Source organism: Oncorhynchus nerka, linkage group LG1 (genome assembly GCF_034236695.1).
Source record: "Oncorhynchus nerka isolate Pitt River linkage group LG1, Oner_Uvic_2.0, whole genome shotgun sequence".
NCBI classification, from domain to species: domain Eukaryota; kingdom Metazoa; phylum Chordata; class Actinopteri; order Salmoniformes; family Salmonidae; genus Oncorhynchus; species Oncorhynchus nerka.
This window is the reverse complement of record NC_088396.1, coordinates 44,144,502-44,167,154: the sequence shown is the minus strand read 5'-3', so window position 1 is coordinate 44,167,154 and position 22,653 is coordinate 44,144,502. Positions and strand designations below refer to the sequence as shown.

The window sequence follows — 22,653 nt, the reverse complement described above, 5'->3', positions numbered from 1 at the left end:
CACAGTAAATCACCTAAACCCCTCCACACACACAGTAAATCACTAACCCCTCCACACACACAGTAAATCACTAACCCCTCCACACACACAGTAAATCACCTAAACCCTCCACACACACAGTAAATCACTAACCCCTCCACACACACAGTAAATCACTAACCCCTCCACACACACAGTAAATCACCTAACCCCTCCACACACACAGTAAATCACTAACCCTCCACACACACAGTAAATCACTAACCCTCCACACACACAGTAAATCACTAACCCCTCCACACACACAGTAAATCACTAACCCCTCCACACACACAGTAAATCACTAACCCCTCCACACACACAGTAAATCACTAACCCCCCACACACACAGTAAATCACTAACCCCTCCACACACACAGTAAATCACTAACCCTCCACACACACAGTAAATCACTAACCCCTCCACACACACAGTAAATCACTAACCCCTCCACACACACAGTAAATCACTAACCCTCCACACACACAGTAAATCACTAACCCTCCACACACACAGTAAATCCCTAAACCCTCCACACACACAGTAAATCACCTAACCCCTCCACACACACAGTAAATCACTAACCCTCCACACACACAGTAAATCACCTAAACCCCTCCACACAGTAATCACCTAAACCCCTCCACACACAGTAAATCCCTAAACCCCTCCACACACACAGTAAATCACCTAAACCCTCCACACACACAGTAAATCACCTAAACCCCCCACACACACAGTAAATCACCTAAACCCCTCCACACACACAGTAAATCACCTAAACCCCCACACACACAGTAAATCACCTAAACCCCTCCACACACACAGTAAATCACCTAAACCCCTCCACACACACAGTAAATCCCCTAAACCCTCCACACACACAGTAAATCACCTAAACCCCTCCACACACACAGTAAATCCCTAAACCCCTCCACACACACAGTAAATCACCTAAACCCCTCCACACACACAGTAAATCCCTAAACCCCTCCACACACAGTAAATCACCTAAACCCCTCCACACACACAGTAAATCACTAACCCTCCCACACACAGTAAATCACCTAAACCCCTCCACACACACAGTAAATCACTAAACCCCTCCACACACACAGTAAATCACCTAACCCCTCACACACACAGTAAATCACCTAAACCCTCCACACACACAGTAAATCACTAAACCCCTCCACACACAGTAAGTAAATCACACACAGTAAATCCCTAAACCCTCCACACACACAGTAAATCCCTAAACCCCTCCACACACACAGTAAATCCCTAAACCCCTCCACACACACAGTAAATCACTAAACCCCTCCACACACACAGTAAATCACCTAACCCCTCCACACACACAGTAAATCACCTAAACCCCTCCACACACACAGTAAATCACCTAAACACCAGTAAATCACCTAAACCCCTCCACACACACAGTAAATCACCTAAACCCCTCCACACACACAGTAAATCACCTAAACCCCTCCACACACAGTAAAAATCACCTAAACCCTCCACACACACAGTAAATCACCTAAACCCCTCCACACACACAGTAAATCACCTAAACCCCTCCACACACACAGTAAATCACTAACCCCTCCACACACACAGTAAATCACTAAACCCAGTAAATCCACACACACAGTAAATCACCTAAACCCCTCCACACACACAGTAAAATCACACAGTAAACCCTAAACCCTCCACACACAGTAAATCACCTAAACCCCTCCACACACACAGTAAATCACCTAAACCCCTCCACACACACAGTAAATCACCTAAACCCCTCCACACACAGTAAATCACCTAAACCCTCCACACACACAGTAAATCACCTAAACCCCTCCACACACACAGTAAATCACCTAAACCCTCCACACACACAGTAAATCACTAAACCCCTCCACACAGTAAATCCCCTAAACCCTCCACACACACAGTAAATCACCTAAACCCCTAAACCCTCACACACAGTAAATCACCTAAACCCTCCCACACACAGTAAATCACTAACCCCTCCACACACACAGTAAATCACTAACCCTCCACACACACAGTAAATCACCTAAAACCCCTCCACACACACAGTAAATCACCTAAACCCCTCACACACACAGTAAATCCCTAAACCCCTCCCACACACAGTAAATCACTAACCCCTCCCACACACAGTAAATCCCTAAACCCTCCACACACACAGTAAATCACACACTAAAACCCTCCACACACACAGTAAATCACTAAACCCCTCCACACACACAGTAAATCACCTAAACCCCACACACACAGTAAATCCCTAAACCCTCCACACACACAGTAAATCACCTAAACCCTCCACACACACAGTAAATCACCTAAACCCCTCCACACACACAGTAAATCACTAAACCCCTCCACACACACAGTAAATCACCTAAACCCCTCCACACACACAGTAAATCACTAAACCCTCCACACACACAGTAAATCACCTAAACCCCTCCACACACAGTAAATCACCTAAACCCCTCCACACACACAGTAAATCACTAACCCCTCCACACACACAGTAAATCCTAAACCCTCCACACACAGTAAATCACCTAAACCCCTCCACACACACAGTAAATCACCTAAACCCCTCCACACACACAGTAAATCAGTAAACTAACCCCTCCACACACACAGTAAATCACCTAAACCCCTCCACACACACAGTAAATCACTAAACCCTCCACCACACAGTAAATCCTAAACCCCTCCACACACACAGTAAATCACCTAAACCCCTCCACACACACAGTAAATCACTAACCCTCCACACACACAGTAAATCACTAAACCCTCCACACACACAGTAAATCACTAACCCTCCACACACACAGTAAATCACAACCCCTAACAGTAAATCACTAACCCCTCCACACACACAGTAAATCACTAACCCCTCCACACACACAGTAAATCACAGTAAAACTAACCCCTCCACACACACAGTAAATCACTAACCCCTCCACACACACAGTAAATCACTAACCCTAACCCCTCCACACACACAGTAAATCACTAACCCCTCCACACACACAGTAAATCACTAACCCCTCCACACACACAGTAAATCACTAACCCCTCCACACACACAGTAAATCACTAAACCCCTCCCACACACACAGTAAATCACTAACCCCTCCACACACACAGTAAATCACTAACCCCTCCACACACACAGTAAATCACCTAAACCCCTCCACACACACAGTAAATCACCTAAACCCCTCCACACACACAGTAAATCACCTAAACCCCTCCACACACACAGTAAATCACCTAAACCCCTCCACACACACAGTAAATCACCTAAACCCCTCCACACACACAGTAAATAAACCCTCCACACACACAGTAAATCACCTAAACCCCTCCACACACACAGTAAATCACCTAAACCCCTCCACACACACAGTAAATCACCTAAACCCTCCACACACACAGTAAATCACCTAAACCCCTCCACACACACAGTAAATCACCTAAACCCCTCCACACACACAGTAAATCACCTAAACCCCTCCACACACACAGTAAATCACCTAAACCCCTCCACACACACAGTAAATCACACTAAACCCTCCACACACACAGTAAATCCTAAACCCTCCACACACACAGTAAATCACCTAAACCCCTCCACACACACAGTAAATCACCTAACCCCTCCACACACACAGTAAATCACCTAAACCCCTCCACACACACAGTAAATCACCTAAACCCCTCACACACAGTAAATCACCTAACCCCTCCACACACACAGTAAATCCTAAACCCCTCCACACACACAGTAAATCACCTAAACCCCTCCACACACACAGTAAATCACCTAAACCCTCCACACACAGTAAATCACCTAAACCCCTCCACACACACAGTAAATCCCTAAACCCTCCACACACACAGTAAATCACCTAAACCCCTCCACACACACAGTAAATCCTAAACCCCTCCACACACACAGTAATCCCCCTAAACCCCTCCACACACACAGTAAATCCTAAACCCCTCCACACACACAGTAAATCCCTAACCCTCCACACACACAGTAAATCACCTAAACCCTCCACACACACAGTAAATCACCTAAACCCTCCACACACACAGTAAATCACCTAAACCCCTCCACACACACAGTAAATCAAACCCTCCACACACACAGTAAATCAAACCCCTCCCACACACAGTAAATCACTAACCCCTCCACACACAGTAAATCACTAACCCCTCCACACACACAGTAAATCACCTAAACCCTCCACACACACAGTAAATCACCTAAACCCCTCCACACACACAGTAAATCACTAACCCCTCCACACACACAGTAAATCACCTAAACCCCTCCACACACACAGTAAATCCCTAACCCCTCCACACACACAGTAAATCACTAACCCCTCCACACACACAGTAAATCCCTAACCCCTCCACACACACAGTAAACCCCTCCCACACACAGTAAAACTAACCCCTCCACACACACAGTAAATCACCTAAACCCCTCCACACACACAGTAAATCACTAAACCCCTCCACACACACAGTAAATCACTAACCCCTCCACACACACAGTAAATCACTAACCCCTCCACACACACAGTAAATCACTAAACCCTCCACACACACAGTAAATCACTAACCCCTCCCACACACAGTAAATCACACACACAGTAAATCACTAACCCCTCCACACACACAGTAAACTAACCCCTCCACACACACAGTAAATCACTAACCCCTCCACACACACAGTAAATCACTAACCCCTCCACACACACAGTAAATCACTAACCCCTCCACACACACAGTAAATCACTAACCCCCACACACACAGTAAATCACTAACCCCTCCACACACACAGTAAATCACTAACCCCTCCACACACACAGTAAATCACTAACCCCTCCACACACACAGTAAATCCCTAAACCCCTCCACACACACAGTAAATCACTAAACCCCTCCACACACACAGTAAATCACACACAGTAAAACCCCTCCACACACACAGTAAATCACCTAAACCCCCTCCACACACACAGTAAATCACCTAAACCCCTCCACACACACAGTAAATCACCTAAACCCTCCACACACACAGTAAATCACCTAAACCCCTCCACACACACAGTAAATCACCTAAACCCCTCCACACACACAGTAAATCACCTAAACCCCTCCACACACACAGTAAATCACCTAAACCCCTCCCACACACAGTAAATCCCTAAACCCTCCACACACACAGTAAATCACCTAAACCCCTCCACACACACAGTAAATCACCTAAACCCCTCCACACACACAGTAAATCACCTAAACCTAACCCTCCACACACACAGTAAATCACCTAAACCCCTCCACACACACAGTAAATCACCTAAACCCCTCCACACACACAGTAAATCACTAACCCCTCCACACACACAGTAAATCACTAAGCCCCAAACCTCCTCCACACACAGTAAATCCCTAAACCCCTCCACACACAGTAAATCACCTAAACCCCTCCCACACACAGTAAATCCCCTAAACCCCTCCACACACACAGTAAATCACCTAAACCCCTCCACACACACAGTAAATCCCTAAACCCCTCCACACACACAGTAAATCCCTAACCCCTCCACACACACAGTAAATCCCTAAACCCTCCACACACACAGTAAATCACTAACCCCTCCACACACACAGTAAATCACCTAAACCCCTCCACACACACAGTAAATCACCTAAACCCTCCACACACACAGTAAATCACCTAAACCCCTCCACACACACAGTAAATCACTAAACCCCTCCACACACACAGTAAATCACTAACCCCTCCACACACACAGTAAATCACTAACCCTCCACACACACAGTAAATCACCTAAACCCCTCCACACACACAGTAAATCACCTAAACCCCTCCACACACACAGTAAATCCCTAAACCCTCCACACACACAGTAAATCACTAACCCCTCCACACACACAGTAAATCACTAACCCCTCCACACACACAGTAAATCACCTAAACCTCAGTAAATCACTAACCCCTCCACACACACAAATCACTAACCCCTCCACACACACAGTAAATCACCTAAACCCCTCCACACACACAGTAAATCACTAACCCCTCCACACACACAGTAAATCACTAACCCCTCCACACACACAGTAAATCACCTAAACCCCTCCACACACACAGTAAATCACTAACCCCTCCACACACACAGTAAATCACTAACCCCTCCACACACACAGTAAACCACTAACCCCTCCACACACACAGTAAATCACTAACCCCTCCACACACACAGTAAATCACTAACCCCTCCACACACACAGTAAATCACTAACCCCTCCACACACACAGTAAATCACTAACCCCTCCACACACACAGTAAATCACTAACCCCTCCACACACACAGTAAATCACTAACCCCTCCACACACACAGTAAATCACTAACCCTCCACACACACAGTAAATCACTAACCCCTCCACACACACAGTAAATCACACACAGTAAACCTAACCCCTCCCACACACAGTAAATCCCTAAACCCTCCACACACACAGTAAATCACTAACCCCTCCACACACAGTAAATCACTAACCCCTCCACACACACAGTAAATCACCTAAACCCTCCACACACACAGTAAATCACCTAAACCCCTCCACACACACAGTAAATCCCTAAACCCCTCCACACACACAGTAAATCACCTAAACCCCTCCACACACACAGTAAATCACCTAAACCCCTCCACACACAGTAAATCACCTAAACCCCTCCACACACACAGTAAATCACCTAAACCCCTCCACACACACAGTAAATCACCTAAACCCCTCCACACACACAGTAAATCACCTAAACCCCTCCACACACACAGTAAATCACCTAAACCCCTCCCACACACAGTAAATCACCTAAACCCCTCCACACACAGTAAATCCCTAAACCCTCCACACACACAGTAAATCCCTAAACCCCTCCACACACAGTAAATCCAGTAAACCCCTCACACATTAAATCACTAACCCCTCCACACACACAGTAAATCCCTAAACCCCCCACACACACAGTAAATCACCTAAACCTCCTCACACAGTAAATCACCTAAACCCCTCCACACACAGTAAATCACCTAAACCCCTCACACACACAGTAAATCACTAACCCCTCCACACACACAGTAAATCCCTAAACCCCTCCACACACACAGTAAATCACCTAAACCCCTCCACACACACAGTAAATCACCTAAACCCCTCCACACACACAGTAAATCACCTAAACCCCTCCACACACAGTAAATCACCTAAACCCCTCCACACACACAGTAAATCCCTAAACCCTCCACACACACAGTAAATCCCTAAACCCCTCCACACACACAGTAAATCACCTAACCCCTCCACACACACAGTAAATCACCTAAACCCCTCCACACACACAGTAAATCACCTAAACCCTCCACACACACAGTAAATCACCTAAACCCCTCCACACACACAGTAAATCACCTAAACCCCTCCACACACACAGTAAATCACCTAACCCTCCACCCCAGTAAATCCAACCCCCACACACACAGTAAATCACTAACCCCTCCACACACAGTAAATCCCTAAACCCCTCCACACACACAGTAAATCACCTAAACCCCTCCACACACACAGTAAATCACCTAAACCCCTCCACACACACAGTAAATCCCCTAAACCCCTCCACACACACAGTAAATCACTAACCCCTCCACACACACAGTAAATCACCTAAACCCCTCCACACACACAGTAAATCACTAACCCCTCCACACACACAGTAAATCACTAACCCCTCCACACACACAGTAAATCACCTAAACCCCTCCACACACACAGTAAATCACTAACCCCTCCACACACACAGTAAATCACTAACCCCTCCACACACACAGTAAATCACCTAAACCCCTCCACACACACAGTAAATCACTAAACCCCTCCACACACACAGTAAATCACTAACCCCTCCACACACACAGTAAATCACTAACCCCTCCACACACAGTAAATCACTAACCCCTCCACACACAGTAAATCACTAACCCCTCCACACACACAGTAAATCACTAACCCCTCCACACACACAGTAAATCACTAACCCCTCCACACACACAGTAAATCACTAACCCCTCCACACACACAGTAAATCACTAACCCCTCCACACACACAGTAAATCACTAACCCCTCCACACACACAGTAAATCACTAAACACACACAGTAAATCACTAACACACACAGTAAATCACTAACCCCTCCACACACACAGTAAATCTAAACCCCTCCAAACACAGTAAATCCCTCCACACACACAGTAAATCACTAACCCCTCCACACACACAGTAAATCCCTAAACCCCTCCACACACACAGTAAATCACCTAAACCCCTCCACACACACAGTAAATCACCTAAACCCCTCCACACACACAGTAAATCACCTAAACCCCTCCACACACACAGTAAATCACTAACCCCTCCACACACACAGTAAATCACCTAAACCCCTCCACACACACAGTAAATCACCTAAACCCCTCCACACACACACAGTAAATCACCTAAACCCCTCCACACACACAGTAAATCACCTAAACCCCTCCACACACACAGTAAATCACCTAAACCCCTCCACACACAGTAAATCACCTAAACCCCTCCACACACACAGTAAATCACCTAAACCCCTCCACACACACAGTAAATCACCTAAACCCCTCCACACACACAGTAAATCACCTAAACCCCTCCACACACACAGTAAATCACCTAAACCCCTCCACACACACAGTAAATCACCTAAACCCCTCCACACACACAGTAAATCCCCTAAACCCCTCCACACACACAGTAAATCCCTAAACCCCTCCACACACACAGTAAATCACTAAACCCCTCCACACACAGTAAATCCCTAAACCCCTCCACACACACAGTAAATCACCTAAACCCTCCACACACAGTAAATCACCTCCAAACCCCTCCACACACACAGTAAATCACCTAAACCCTCCACACACACAGTAAATCACTAAACCCCTCCACACACACAGTAAATCACCTAACCCCTCCACACACACAGTAAATCCCTAAACCCCTCCACACACACAGTAAATCCTAAACCCCTCACACACAGTAAATCACTAACCCCTCCACACACAGTAAATCACTAACCCCTCCACACACACAGTAAATCACTAACCCTCCACACACAGTAAATCACTAACCCCTCCACACACACAGTAAATCACTAACCCCTCACACACACAGTAAATCACTAACCCCTCCACACAGTAAATCCCCTAACCCCTCCACACACAGTAAAACTAACCCCTCCACACACACAGTAAATCTAAACCCCTAACCCCTCCACACACACAGTAAATCACTAACCCCTCCACACACACAGTAAATCACCTAAACCCCTCCACACACACAGTAAATCACCTAAACCCCTCACACACACAGTAAATCACTAAACCCCTCCCACACACAGTAAATCACCTAAACCCCTCCACACACACAGTAAATCACCTAAACCCTCCACACACACAGTAAATCACCTAAACCCTCCACACACACAGTAAATCACCTAAACCCCTCCACACACACAGTAAATCACCTAACCCTCCCACACACAGTAAATCACCTAAACCCCTCCACACACACAGTAAATCCCTAAACCCTCCCACACACACAGTAAATCACCTAAACCCCTCCACACACACAGTAAATCACTAAACCCCTCCACACACACAGTAAATCCCTAAACCCCTCCACACACACAGTAAATCCCTAAACCCCTCCACACACACAGTAAATCACTAAACCCTCCACACACACAGTAAATCACCTAACCCCTCCTCCACACACAGTAAATCACCTAACCCCTCCACACACACAGTAAATCACACTAACCCCTCCACACAGACAGTAAATCCCTAAACCCCTCACACACACAGTAAATCACCTAAACCCCTCCACACACACAGTAAATCCCCTAACCCCTCCACACACACAGTAAATCACCTAAACCCCTCCACACACACAGTAAATCCCCTAAACCCCTCCACACACACAGTAAATCCTAAACCCCTCCACACACACAGTAAATCCCTAAACCCCTCCACACACACAGTAAAAATCCACACACACAGTAAATCACCTAAACCCTCCACACACACAGTAAATCCCTAAACCCTCACACACAGTAAATCACCTAAACCCTCCACACACACAGTAAATCACTAACCCCTCCACACACACAGTAAATCACCTAACCCCTCCACACACACAGTAAATCCCTAAACCCCTCACACACACAGTAAATCACCTAACCCCTCCACACACAGTAAATCTAAACCCCTCCACCCTCCTAACACACACAGTAAATCACTAACCCCTCCACACACACAGTAAATCCCTAAACCCCTCCACACACACAGTAAATCACCTAACCCCTCCACACACACAGTAAATCACTAAACCCTCCACACACACAGTAAATCACTAACCCCTCCACACAGTAAATCACTAACCCCTCCACACACACAGTAAATCACTAACCCCTCCCACACACAGTAAATCACTAACCCCTCCACACACACAGTAAATCACTAAACCCCTCCACACACACAGTAAATCACTAACCCTCCTCCACACACAGTAAATAAACCCCTCACACTAAAAACCCCTCCACACACACAGTAAATCACTAAACCCCTCCACACACACAGTAAATCACTAACCCCTCCACACACACAGTAAATCACTAACCACCTCCTAACCCCTCCACACACAGTAAATCACTAACCCCTCCACACACACAGTAAATCACTAACCCTCCACACACACAGTAAATCACTAACCCTCCACACACAGTAAATCACTAACCCCTCCACACACACAGTAAATCACTAACCCCTCCACACACACAGTAAATCACTAACCCCTCCACACACACAGTAAATCACTAACCCCTCCACACACACAGTAAATCCCTAAACCCCTCCACACACACAGTAAATCACTAAACCCCTCCACACACACAGTAAATCACTAACCCTCCACACACACAGTAAATCACTAACCCCTCCACACACACAGTAAATCCCCTAAACCCTCCACAGTAAACACACAGTAAATCACCTAAACCCCTCCACACACACAGTAAATCACCTAAACCCCTCCACACACACAGTAAATCACCTAAACACCCTCCACACACACAGTAAATCACCTAAACCCCTCCACACACACAGTAAATCACCTAAACCCCTCCACACACACAGTAAATCACCTACCCTCCACACACACAGTAAATCACCTAAACCCCTCCACACACACAGTAAATCCCTAAACCCCTCCACACACACAGTAAATCACCTAAACCCCTCCACACACACAGTAAATCCCTAAACCCTCCACACACACAGTAAATCACTAACCCTCCACACACACAGTAAATCACCTAAACCCCTCCACACACACAGTAAATCACTAAACCCCTCCACACACAGTAAATCACCTAAACCCCTCCACACACACAGTAAATCACTAAACCCCTCCACACACACAGTAAATCACCTAAACCCTCCACACACACAGTAAATCACTAAACCCCTCCACACACACAGTAAATCACAGTAAATCACCTAAACCCCTCCACCCAGTAAATCACTAAACACACACAGTAAATCACCTAAACCCCTCCACACACACAGTAAATCACCTAAACCCCTCCACACACACAGTAAATCACCTAACCCCTCACACACACAGTAAATCACTAACCCCTCCACACACACAGTAAATCACTAACCCCTCCACACACACAGTAAATCACCTAAACCCTCCACACACACAGTAAATCACCTAAACCCCTCCACACACACAGTAAATCACTAACCCTCCACACACAGTAAATCACCTAAACCCTCCACACACACAGTAAATCACTAACCCTCCACACACACAGTAAATCACTAACCCCTCCACACACACAGTAAATCACCTAAACCCCTCCACACACACAGTAAATCACTAACCCTCCACACACACAGTAAATCACTAACCCCTCCACACACACAGTAAATCACCTAAACCCTCCACACACAGTAAATCACTAACCCCTCCACACACACAGTAAATCACTAAACACCCAGTAAATCACCTAAACCCCTCCACACACACAGTAAATCACTAAACCCCTCCACACACACAGTAAATCACTAACCCCTCCACACACACAGTAAATCACCTAAACCCCTCCACACACACAGTAAATCACTAACCCCTCCACACACACAGTAAATCACTAACCCCTCCACACACACAGTAAATCACTAACCCCTCCACACACACAGTAAATCACTAACCCCTCCACACACACAGTAAATCACCTAAACCCCTCCACACACACAGTAAATCACTAACCCCTCCACACACACAGTAAATCACTAACCCCTCACACACACAGTAAATCACTAACCCCTCCACACACACAGTAAATCACTAACCCTCCACACACACAGTAAATCACTAACCCCTCCACACACACAGTAAATCACTAACCCCTCCACACACACAGTAAATCACTAACCCCTCCACACACACAGTAAATCACTAACCCCTCCACACACACAGTAAATCACCTAACCCCTCCACACACACAGTAAATCTAACCCTCCAAACACAGTAAATCACTAACCCCTCCACACACACAGTAAATCCCCTAAACCCCTCCACACACACAGTAAATCACTAACCCCTCCACACACACAGTAAATCCCCTAAACCCCTCCACACACACAGTAAATCCTAAACCCCTCCACACACAGTAAATCCTAAACCCCTCCACACACACAGTAAATCACCTAAACCCCTCCACACACAGTAAATCACCTAAACCCCTCCACACACACACAGTAAATCCCTAAACCCTCCACACACACAGTAAATCCCCTAAACCCCTCCACACACACAGTAAATCACCTAAACCCTCCACACACACAGTAAATCACCTAAACCCCTCCACACACACAGTAAATCACCTAAACCCCTCCACACACACAGTAAATCACCTAAACCCTCCACACACACAGTAAATCACCTAAACCCTCCACACACACAGTAAATCACCTAAACCCCTCCACACACACAGTAAATCACCTAAACCCCTCCACACACACAGTAAATCCCCTAAACCCCTCCACACACACAGTAAATCACCTAAACCCCTCCACACACACAGTAAATCCCCTAAACCCCTCCACACACACAGTAAATCACCTAAACCCCTCCACACACAGTAAATCCCTAAACCCCTCCACACACACAGTAAATCACCTAAACCCCTCCACACACACAGTAAATCCCTAAACCCCCACACACACAGTAAATCACTAACCCCTCCACACACACACACACAGTAAATCCTAAACCCTCCACACACACAGTAAATCACCTAAACCCCTCCACACACACAGTAAATCACCTAAACCCTCCACACACACAGTAAATCACCTAAACCCTCCACACACACAGTAAATCACTAACCCCTCCACACACACAGTAAATCACTAACCCCTCCACACACACAGTAAATCACCTAACCCCTCCACACACACAGTAAATCCCTAAACCCCTCCACACACACAGTAAATCACCTAAACCCCTCCACACACACAGTAAATCACCTAAACCCTCCACACACACAGTAAATCACTAACCCTCCACACACACAGTAAATCACTAATCACCCTCCACACACACAGTAAATCACCTAAACCCCTCCACACACACAGTAAATCACTAACCCCTCCACACACACAGTAAATCACTAACCCCTCCACACACACAGTAAATCACTAACCCCTCCACACACAGTAAATCACTAAACCCTCCACACACACAGTAAATCACTAACCCCTCCACACACACAGTAAATCACTAACCCCTCCACACACACAGTAAATCACTAACCCCTCCACACACACAGTAAATCACTAACCCTCCACACACACAGTAAACCACTAACCCCTCCACACACACAGTAAATCACTAACCCCTCCACACACACAACCCTCCACACACACAAATCACTAACCCCTCCACACACACAGTAAATCACTAACCCCTCCACACACACAGTAAATCACTAACCCCCTCCACACACAGTAAATCACTAACCCTCCACACACACAGTAAATCACTAACCCCTCCACACACACAGTAAATCACTAACCCCTCCACACACACAGTAAATCACTAACCCCTCCACACACACAGTAAATCCCCTAAACCCCTCCACACACACAGTAAATCACTAACCCCTCCACACACACAGTAAATCACTAACCCCTCCACACACACAGTAAATCACTAACCCCTCCACACACACAGTAAATCACCTAAACCCCTCCACACACACAGTAAACCCTCCACACCCAGTAAATCACCTAAACCCACACACACAGTAAATCACCTAAACCCCTCCACACACACAGTAAATCACCTAAACCCTCCACACACACAGTAAATCACCTAAACCCCTCCACACACACAGTAAATCACCTAAACCCCTCCACACACACAGTAAATCACCTAAACCCCTCCACACACACAGTAAATCACCTAAACCCCTCCACACACACAGTAAATCACCTAAACCCCTCCACACACACAGTAAATCCCTAAACCCTCCACACACACAGTAAATCACCTAAACCCTCCACACACACAGTAAATCCCTAAACCCCTCCACACACACAGTAAATCCCTAAACCCTCCACACACACAGTAAATCCCTAAACCCCTCCACACACACAGTAAATCACTAAACCCTCCACACACACAGTAAATCACCTAAACCCTCCACACACACAGTAAATCACCTAAACCCCTCCACACACACAGTAAATCACCTAAACCCCTCCACACACACAGTAAATCACCTAAACCCTCCACACACACAGTAAATCACTAACCCCTCCACACACACAGTAAATCACCTAAACCCTCCACACACACAGTAAATCACCTAAACCCTCCACACACACAGTAAATCACCTAAACCCCTCCACACACACAGTAAATCACCTAAACCCTCCCACACACAGTAAATCACCTAAACCCTCCACACACACAGTAAATCACCTAAACCCTCCACACACACAGTAAATCCCTAAACCCCTCCACACACACAGTAAATCCCCTAAACCCCTCCACACACACAGTAAATCCCCTAAACCCCTCCACACACACAGTAAATCACTAACCCCTCCACACACACAGTAAATCACCTAAACCCCTCCACACACACAGTAAATCACCTAAACCCCTCCACACACACAGTAAATCACCTAAACCCCTCCACACACACAGTAAATCACTAACCCCCCCACACACACAGTAAATCACTAACCCCTCCACACACACAGTAAATCCCTAACCCCTCCACACACAGTAAATCACCTAAACCCCTCCACACACACTAAATCCCTAAACCCTCCACACACACAGTAAATCACCTAAACCCCTCCACACACACAGTAAATCCCCTAAACCCCTCCACACACACAGTAAATCCCTAAACCCCTCCACACACACAGTAAATCCCTAAACCCCTCCACACACAGTAAATCACCTAAACCCCTCCACACACACAATAAATCACCTAAACCCCTCCACACACACAGTAAATCACCTAAACCCCTCCACACACACAGTAAATCACCTAAACCCCTCCACACACACAGTAAATCACCTAAACCCCTCCACACACACAGTAAATCACTAACCCCTCCACACACACAGTAAATCACTAACCCCTCCACACACACAGTAAATCACTAACCCCTCCCACACACAGTAAATCACTAACCCTCCACACACACAGTAAATCACTAACCCCTCCACACACACAGTAAATCACCTAAACCCCTCCACACACACAGTAAATCACCTAAACCCTCCACACACAGTAAATCACCTAAACCCCTCCACACACACAGTAAATCACCTAAACCCTCCACACACACAGTGAATCACCTAAACCCCTCCACACACACAGTAAATCACCTAAACCCCTCCACACACACAGTAAATCACCTAAACCCCTCCACACACACAGTAAATCCCTAAACCCCTCCACACACACAGTAAATCACCTAAACCCCTCCACACACACAGTAAATCCCTAAACCCCTCCACACACACAGTAAATCCCTAAACCCTCCACACACATAGTAAATCACTAACCCCTCCACACACACAGTAAATCACCTAAACCCCTCCACACACACAGTAAATCACCTAAACCCCTCACACACACAGTAAATCACCTAAACCCCTCCACACACACAGTAAATCACCTAAACCCTCCACACACACAGTAAATCACTAACCCTCCACACACACAGTAAATCACTAACCCCTCCACACACACAGTAAATCCCTAAACCCCTCCACACACACAGTAAATCACCTAAACCCTCCACACACACAGTAAATCCCCTAAACCCCTCCACACACACAGTAAATCACCTAAACCCCTCCACACACACAGTAAATCCCTAAACCCCTCCACACACAGTAAATCCCCTAAACCCCTCCACACACACAGTAAATCCCTAAACCCTCCACACACACAGTAAATCACTAACCCCTCCACACACACAGTAAATCACCTAAACCCCTCCACACACACAGTAAATCACCTAAACCCCTCCACACACACAGTAAATCACCTAAACCCCTCCACACACACAGTAAATCACCTAAACCCCTCCACACACACAGTAAATCACTAACCCCTCCACACACACAGTAAATCACTAACCCCTCCACACACACAGTAAATCCCCTAAACCCCTCCACACACACAGTAAATCACCTAAACCCCTCCACACACACAGTAAATCCTAACCCCTAAACCCTAACCCCACACACACAGTAAATCACTAACCCTCCACACACACAGTAAATCACTAACCCTCCACACACACAGTAAATCACCTAAACCCTCCACACACACAGTAAATCACTAACCCTCCACACACACAGTAAATCACTAACCCCTCCACACACACAGTAAATCACCTAAACCCCTCCACACACACAGTAAATCACTAACCCCTCCACACACACAGTAAATCACTAACCCCTCCACACACACAGTAAATCACCTAAACCCCTCCACACACACAGTAAATCACTAACCCCTCCACACACACAGTAAATCACTAACCCCTCCACACACACAGTAAACCACTAACCCCTCCACACACACAGTAAATCACTAACCCCTCCACACACACAGTAAATCACTAACCCCTCCACACACACAGTAAATCACTAACCCCTCCACACACACAGTAAATCACTAACCCCTCCACACACACAGTAAATCACTAACCCCTCCACACACACAGTAAATCACTAACCCCTCCACACACAGTAAATCACTAACCCCTCCACACACACAGTAAATCACTAACCCCTCCACACACACAGTAAATCACTAACCCCTCCACACACACAGTAAATCACTAACCCCTCCACACACACAGTAAATCACTAACCCCTCCACACACACAGTAAATCACTAACCCCTCCACACACACAGTAAATCACTAACCCCTCCACACACACAGTAAATCACTAACCCTCCACACACACAGTAAATCACTAACCCCTCCACACACACAGTAAATCACTAACCCCTCCACACACACAGTAAATCACTAACCCCTCCACACACACAGTAAATCACTAACCCCTCCACACACACAGTAAATCACTAACCCCTCCAGTAAATCACTAACCTCCACACACACAGTAAATCACTAACCCCTCCACACACACAGTAAATCACTAACCCCTCCACACACACAGTAAATCACTAACCCCTCCACACACACAGTAAATCACTAACCCTTATCTATTCAGTCTCATTTGTAGAATCATCTAAAAAGTATTTGCCATTATTGCTGCCCTTGTGTTTTGAATTTGTTGTCACACACTCCTCCACTCTGTCTCTTCTCTCCTCTCCCTGTCCTTGTTCTCCTCCTGTAGGAGTGTGTGTCATGCTGTGAGGGTATGATCTGCAACGTGGAGGTCCCTACCAACCACACCAATGCTGTGTTTGCCATGAGGCAGCAGGCCTACAGCTCAGCTCCATCCCAGACTCCTGTTAGGATGACGTGGAGCTGCTGCTGGCTGACGTTACTGCCCACTCTGGGCCTGGGGCTGACCGGGCTGGTCCTACTGTGAAACTACTGTCCCTCAGACCAGGTCCCTATAGAGGGGACCAGACTGGACCAGACCAACATGTCCCTCAGACCAGGTCCCTATAGAGGGGACCAGACTGGACCAGACCAACATTTTCCTCAGACCAGGTCCCTATAGAGGGGACCAGACTGGACCAGACCAACATGTCCCTCAGACCAGGTCCCTATAGAGGGGACCAGACCAACATGTCCCTCAGACCAGGTCCCTATAGAGGGGACCAGACTGGACCAGACCAACATGTCCCTCAGACCAGGTCCCTATAGAGGGGACCAGACTGGACCAGACCAACATGTTCCTCAGACCAGGTCCCTATAGAGGGGACGAGACTAGACCAGACCAACATGTTCCTCAGACCAGGTCCCTATAGAGCGGACCAGACTGGACCGGACCAGCATGTTCCTCTGAACATGGAGGATGTGTGTTTTTACAAGTCTAATGGTAATCTGTGATAAAGATGTCACATGGATCGATCAATCACAAAGGACTACAAGCAGTGTCATAATGACTGATGCTTGGTTTACCAATGACCACTGATGGTGGTCCTGGCAATGCTAATCAGGTGTTCAATGTTTGGGATTCCACATGGACCAGGAAGAAGAAATGAACTGACTGAACACAGGCAGGAACAGCATGCCCCATTCCCTTTAGATTAGGGAGAATTCTGGGAAACGATCAATGAAAGACATGGAATCTGGAGCTTAGCTCTGTCAAAGTCAACTTATGAATACTTGAGCCACAGTATGTCACAAATAAGATACATTTTGCACATGAATGTTACGAAATATTGTTGCTTGTATTTTTGTATAACATAACTTTATATAACATAACTAAAATAAAATAAAATGGATAGAATGTGATTTAGTAAAAATGTACAATTCTGTATATGTTGCTTTACACAATAACATACCTTAATGAAATTACAGTGTTACATTTACCAGATTAGATCATCTTTAAATCTAGAGACTACATTTACCAGAGGTATTATATCTTTAAATCTAGAGACTACATTTACCAGAGGTATTATCTCTTTAAATCTAGAGACTACATTTACCAGATTAGATCATCTTTAAATCTAGAGACTACATTTACCAGAGGTATTATCTCTTTAAATCTAGAGACTACATTTACCAGAGGTATTATCTCTTTAAATCTAGAGACTACATTTACCAGAGGTATTATCTCTTTAAATCTAGAGACTACATTTATCAGTAACATTGCAGAAGACCCATGTCTTTGATCATATGGTGCGCATCATAACCCTTATATGGATCCTAGCATGTGAGGCTGACACGCAACACCAGGCTTTGTACTGGCCCTGTTTCTGCATCATGTTCTGAAGAGGTTTTATCACATCTGATCTTAGAACTGGAAATCTGACAAACAAGCACTAAGATGGAATGTGACATTTAATTATACATAAAAACATGCAATGTCTGGTCAGTTATATGCAAAAATGATCATTGCCATAAAGTTGTGAGAGATAAGGGATATTATGACTTCCTCTGTCAGCAACATAAAGGTTGACCTAAGGAATGAACCTTCTTATCATGTTTTATTGATATCTATTTGAATATGTCAAGAAACCACGGAATGTTGCATTATTTATGACCAAGTAATAACTTTTCCTATGAACTGCTATAAAATATTGGTTGTTCCTTGTTTTCTCAGAGCTTGATGACCGTGACTGCCTGGATACATTGAAATGGCAAAAGCTAAAAAGATAATTTTCAAACTAACCTTATTAGTTTTGTGAGGAATCGTAAAAGGGCAGTTCGTATTTGCACAATCTCCACCTTATGCACCTAGCACATTTGGTTCCTTGGAAGTCTTGGTTTCCCGATTGGTTCTGGGAATGAAGCCATAAATTTCCTGACCGGTAAAACTGAACGTATTTTAAACGTTCTGAGAACGGAAGTGAACATTTTGCCTGTTAACTTTAGTTTATTAGGATCCCCATTAGCTTCTGCACTCTACAAACTACATACAAATGCATGACAAAGTACAGAACAGTTATAGACAAGAACAACAAGTTATTACTTTAAATTCTAAATAAAATGTCAAATATATATCTATATATATATATATATACAGTGCATTCTGAAAGTATTCAGACCCCTTGACTTTTTCCACATTTTGTTATGTTACAGCCTTATTCTAAAATTGATTAAATTAATTTTAATCTACACACAATACCCCATAATGACAAAGCGAAAACTGTTTTTTAGAATTTTTGGCAAATATATTAAAAATAGAAGCAGAAATACCTTATTTACATAAGTATTCAGACCCTTTGCTATGAAACTCGAAATTGAGGTCAGGTGCATCCTGTTTCCATTGATCATCCTTGAGATGTTTCTACAACTTGATTGAAGTCCACCTGTGGTAAATTCAATTGATTGGACATGAGTTGGAAAGGCACACATCTGTCTATATAAGGTCCTACAGTTGACAGTGCACGTCAGAGCAAAAACAAAGCCATGAGGTCGAAGGGATTTTCCGTAGAGCTCCGAGACAGGATTGTGTCGTGGCACAGATCTGGGGAAGGGTACCAAAACATTTCTACAGCATTGAAGGTACCCAAAAACACTGTGGCCTCCATCATTCTTAAATGGAAGAAGTTTGGAACCACCAAGACTCTTCCTAGAGCCGGCCGCCCGGCCAAACTGAGCAATCAGGGTAGAAGGGCCTTGATCAGGAAGGTGACCAAGAACCCGACGGTTACTCGACAGGAATCTTCCAGAAGCACAACCATCTCTGGAACACTCCACCAATCAGGCCTTTATGGTAGAGTGGCCAGATGGAAGCCACTCCTCAATAAAAGGGGGAGACCTAGTCCGTTGTCCAACTGAATGTATTCAACTGAAATGTGTCTTCCGCATTTAACCCAACCTCTGAATCAGAGAGGTGTGGGTGGCTGCCTTAATCAACATCCACGTTTTTGGCGCCCGAGGAACAATGGGTTAACTGCCTTGCTCATGGGCAGAACAAAGCCCATGACAGCTCGCTTGGAGTTTGCCAAAAGGCGCCTAAAGACTCTCAGACCATGAGAAACAAGATTCTCTGGTCTGATGAAACCAAGATTTAACTCTTTGACCTGAATGTCAAGCCTCATGTCTGGAGGAAACCTGGCACCATCCTTACGGTGAAGTATGGTGGTGGCAGCATCATGCTGTGGGGATGTTTTTCAGCAGCAGGGACTGGGAGACTAATCAGGATTGAGGGAAAGATTAACAGAGAAAACTACAGAGAGATCCTTGATAAAAAACCTACTCCAGAGCGCTCAGGACCTCAGACTGTGGGGCGAAGGTTCACCTTCCAACAGGACAACGACCCTAAGCACACAGCCAAGACAACGCAGGAGTGGCTTCGGGACAAGTCTTTGAATGTCCTTGGGTGGCCCAGGCAGAGCTCGGACATGAACCCGATCGAACATCTCTGGAGAGACCTGAAAAAAAACTCTGCAGCGACAATCCCCATCCAACCTGACAGAGCTTGAGAGGATTTGCAGAGAAGAATGGGAGAAACTCCCCAAATGCAGGTGTGCCAAGCTTGTAGTGTCATACCCAAGAAGACTCAAGGCCTTTATCGCTGTCAAAGGTGCTTCAACAAAATACTGATTAAAGGGTCTGAATACTTATGTAAATGTAATATTTCAGTTTTTATTTTGTATAAATTTGCAAAAATGTCTAAAAACCTTTTTTGTCTTTATGGGGCATTGTGTGTAGATTGATGAGGGAAAAATAAAAGGTAATCAATTTTAGAATAAGGTTGTAACGTAACAAAAGGTGGAAAAAGTCAAGGGGTCTGAATACATTCCGAATGCACTGTATATTGAAAAGACACCGAGACAAAAATATGATTTATACACTATTCATATATATACAGTACAGTTCAATTCAATTAGAGCTTTATAAAAAGAGGAGAGGTGATAAAATATGTTTTTGATCTGTTTTTTTTAAAGCTAAACTGAGAAACCTCTGGTGGCAGAGCATTCCGCGATGACATGGCTCTATACACAATTGAGCGAGGCATTAAATCTGTTTTTGGTTTCGGTACCATGACATGAAGAAACCCGTAGTGGCGTGTCTGGTCGGACCGCACATTTTTAAGTTGCACGGAACGGAGGTTCTGAGAAAGTTTTCCTTGTAAGTTTTATTAACGTTCTGAGAATGTAAATTATAGGTTGTTTCGAAGGTAATTAAATAACGTTCTGAGAACATGTTTCAATAACTCTTTTTATTAATACTT

General features: G+C 45.3%; 1 protein-coding gene across 1 annotated transcript in view; it reads left to right on the top strand.

Moving 5' to 3' along the window:
• The window catches only part of LOC115130598 (ly6/PLAUR domain-containing protein 6B-like), a 28,916-nt gene extending 9,654 nt beyond the window's left edge, over positions 1–19,262 (top strand). Inside the window, exon 4 of the mRNA XM_065019110.1 lies at positions 18,190–19,262. Within this exon, the coding sequence (XP_064875182.1) occupies positions 18,190–18,387 (198 nt within the window). The 3' untranslated portion in view covers positions 18,388–19,262. The remainder of the gene's footprint in view (positions 1–18,189) is intronic.
• The last annotated feature ends 3,391 nt before the right edge of the window (positions 19,263–22,653 follow it).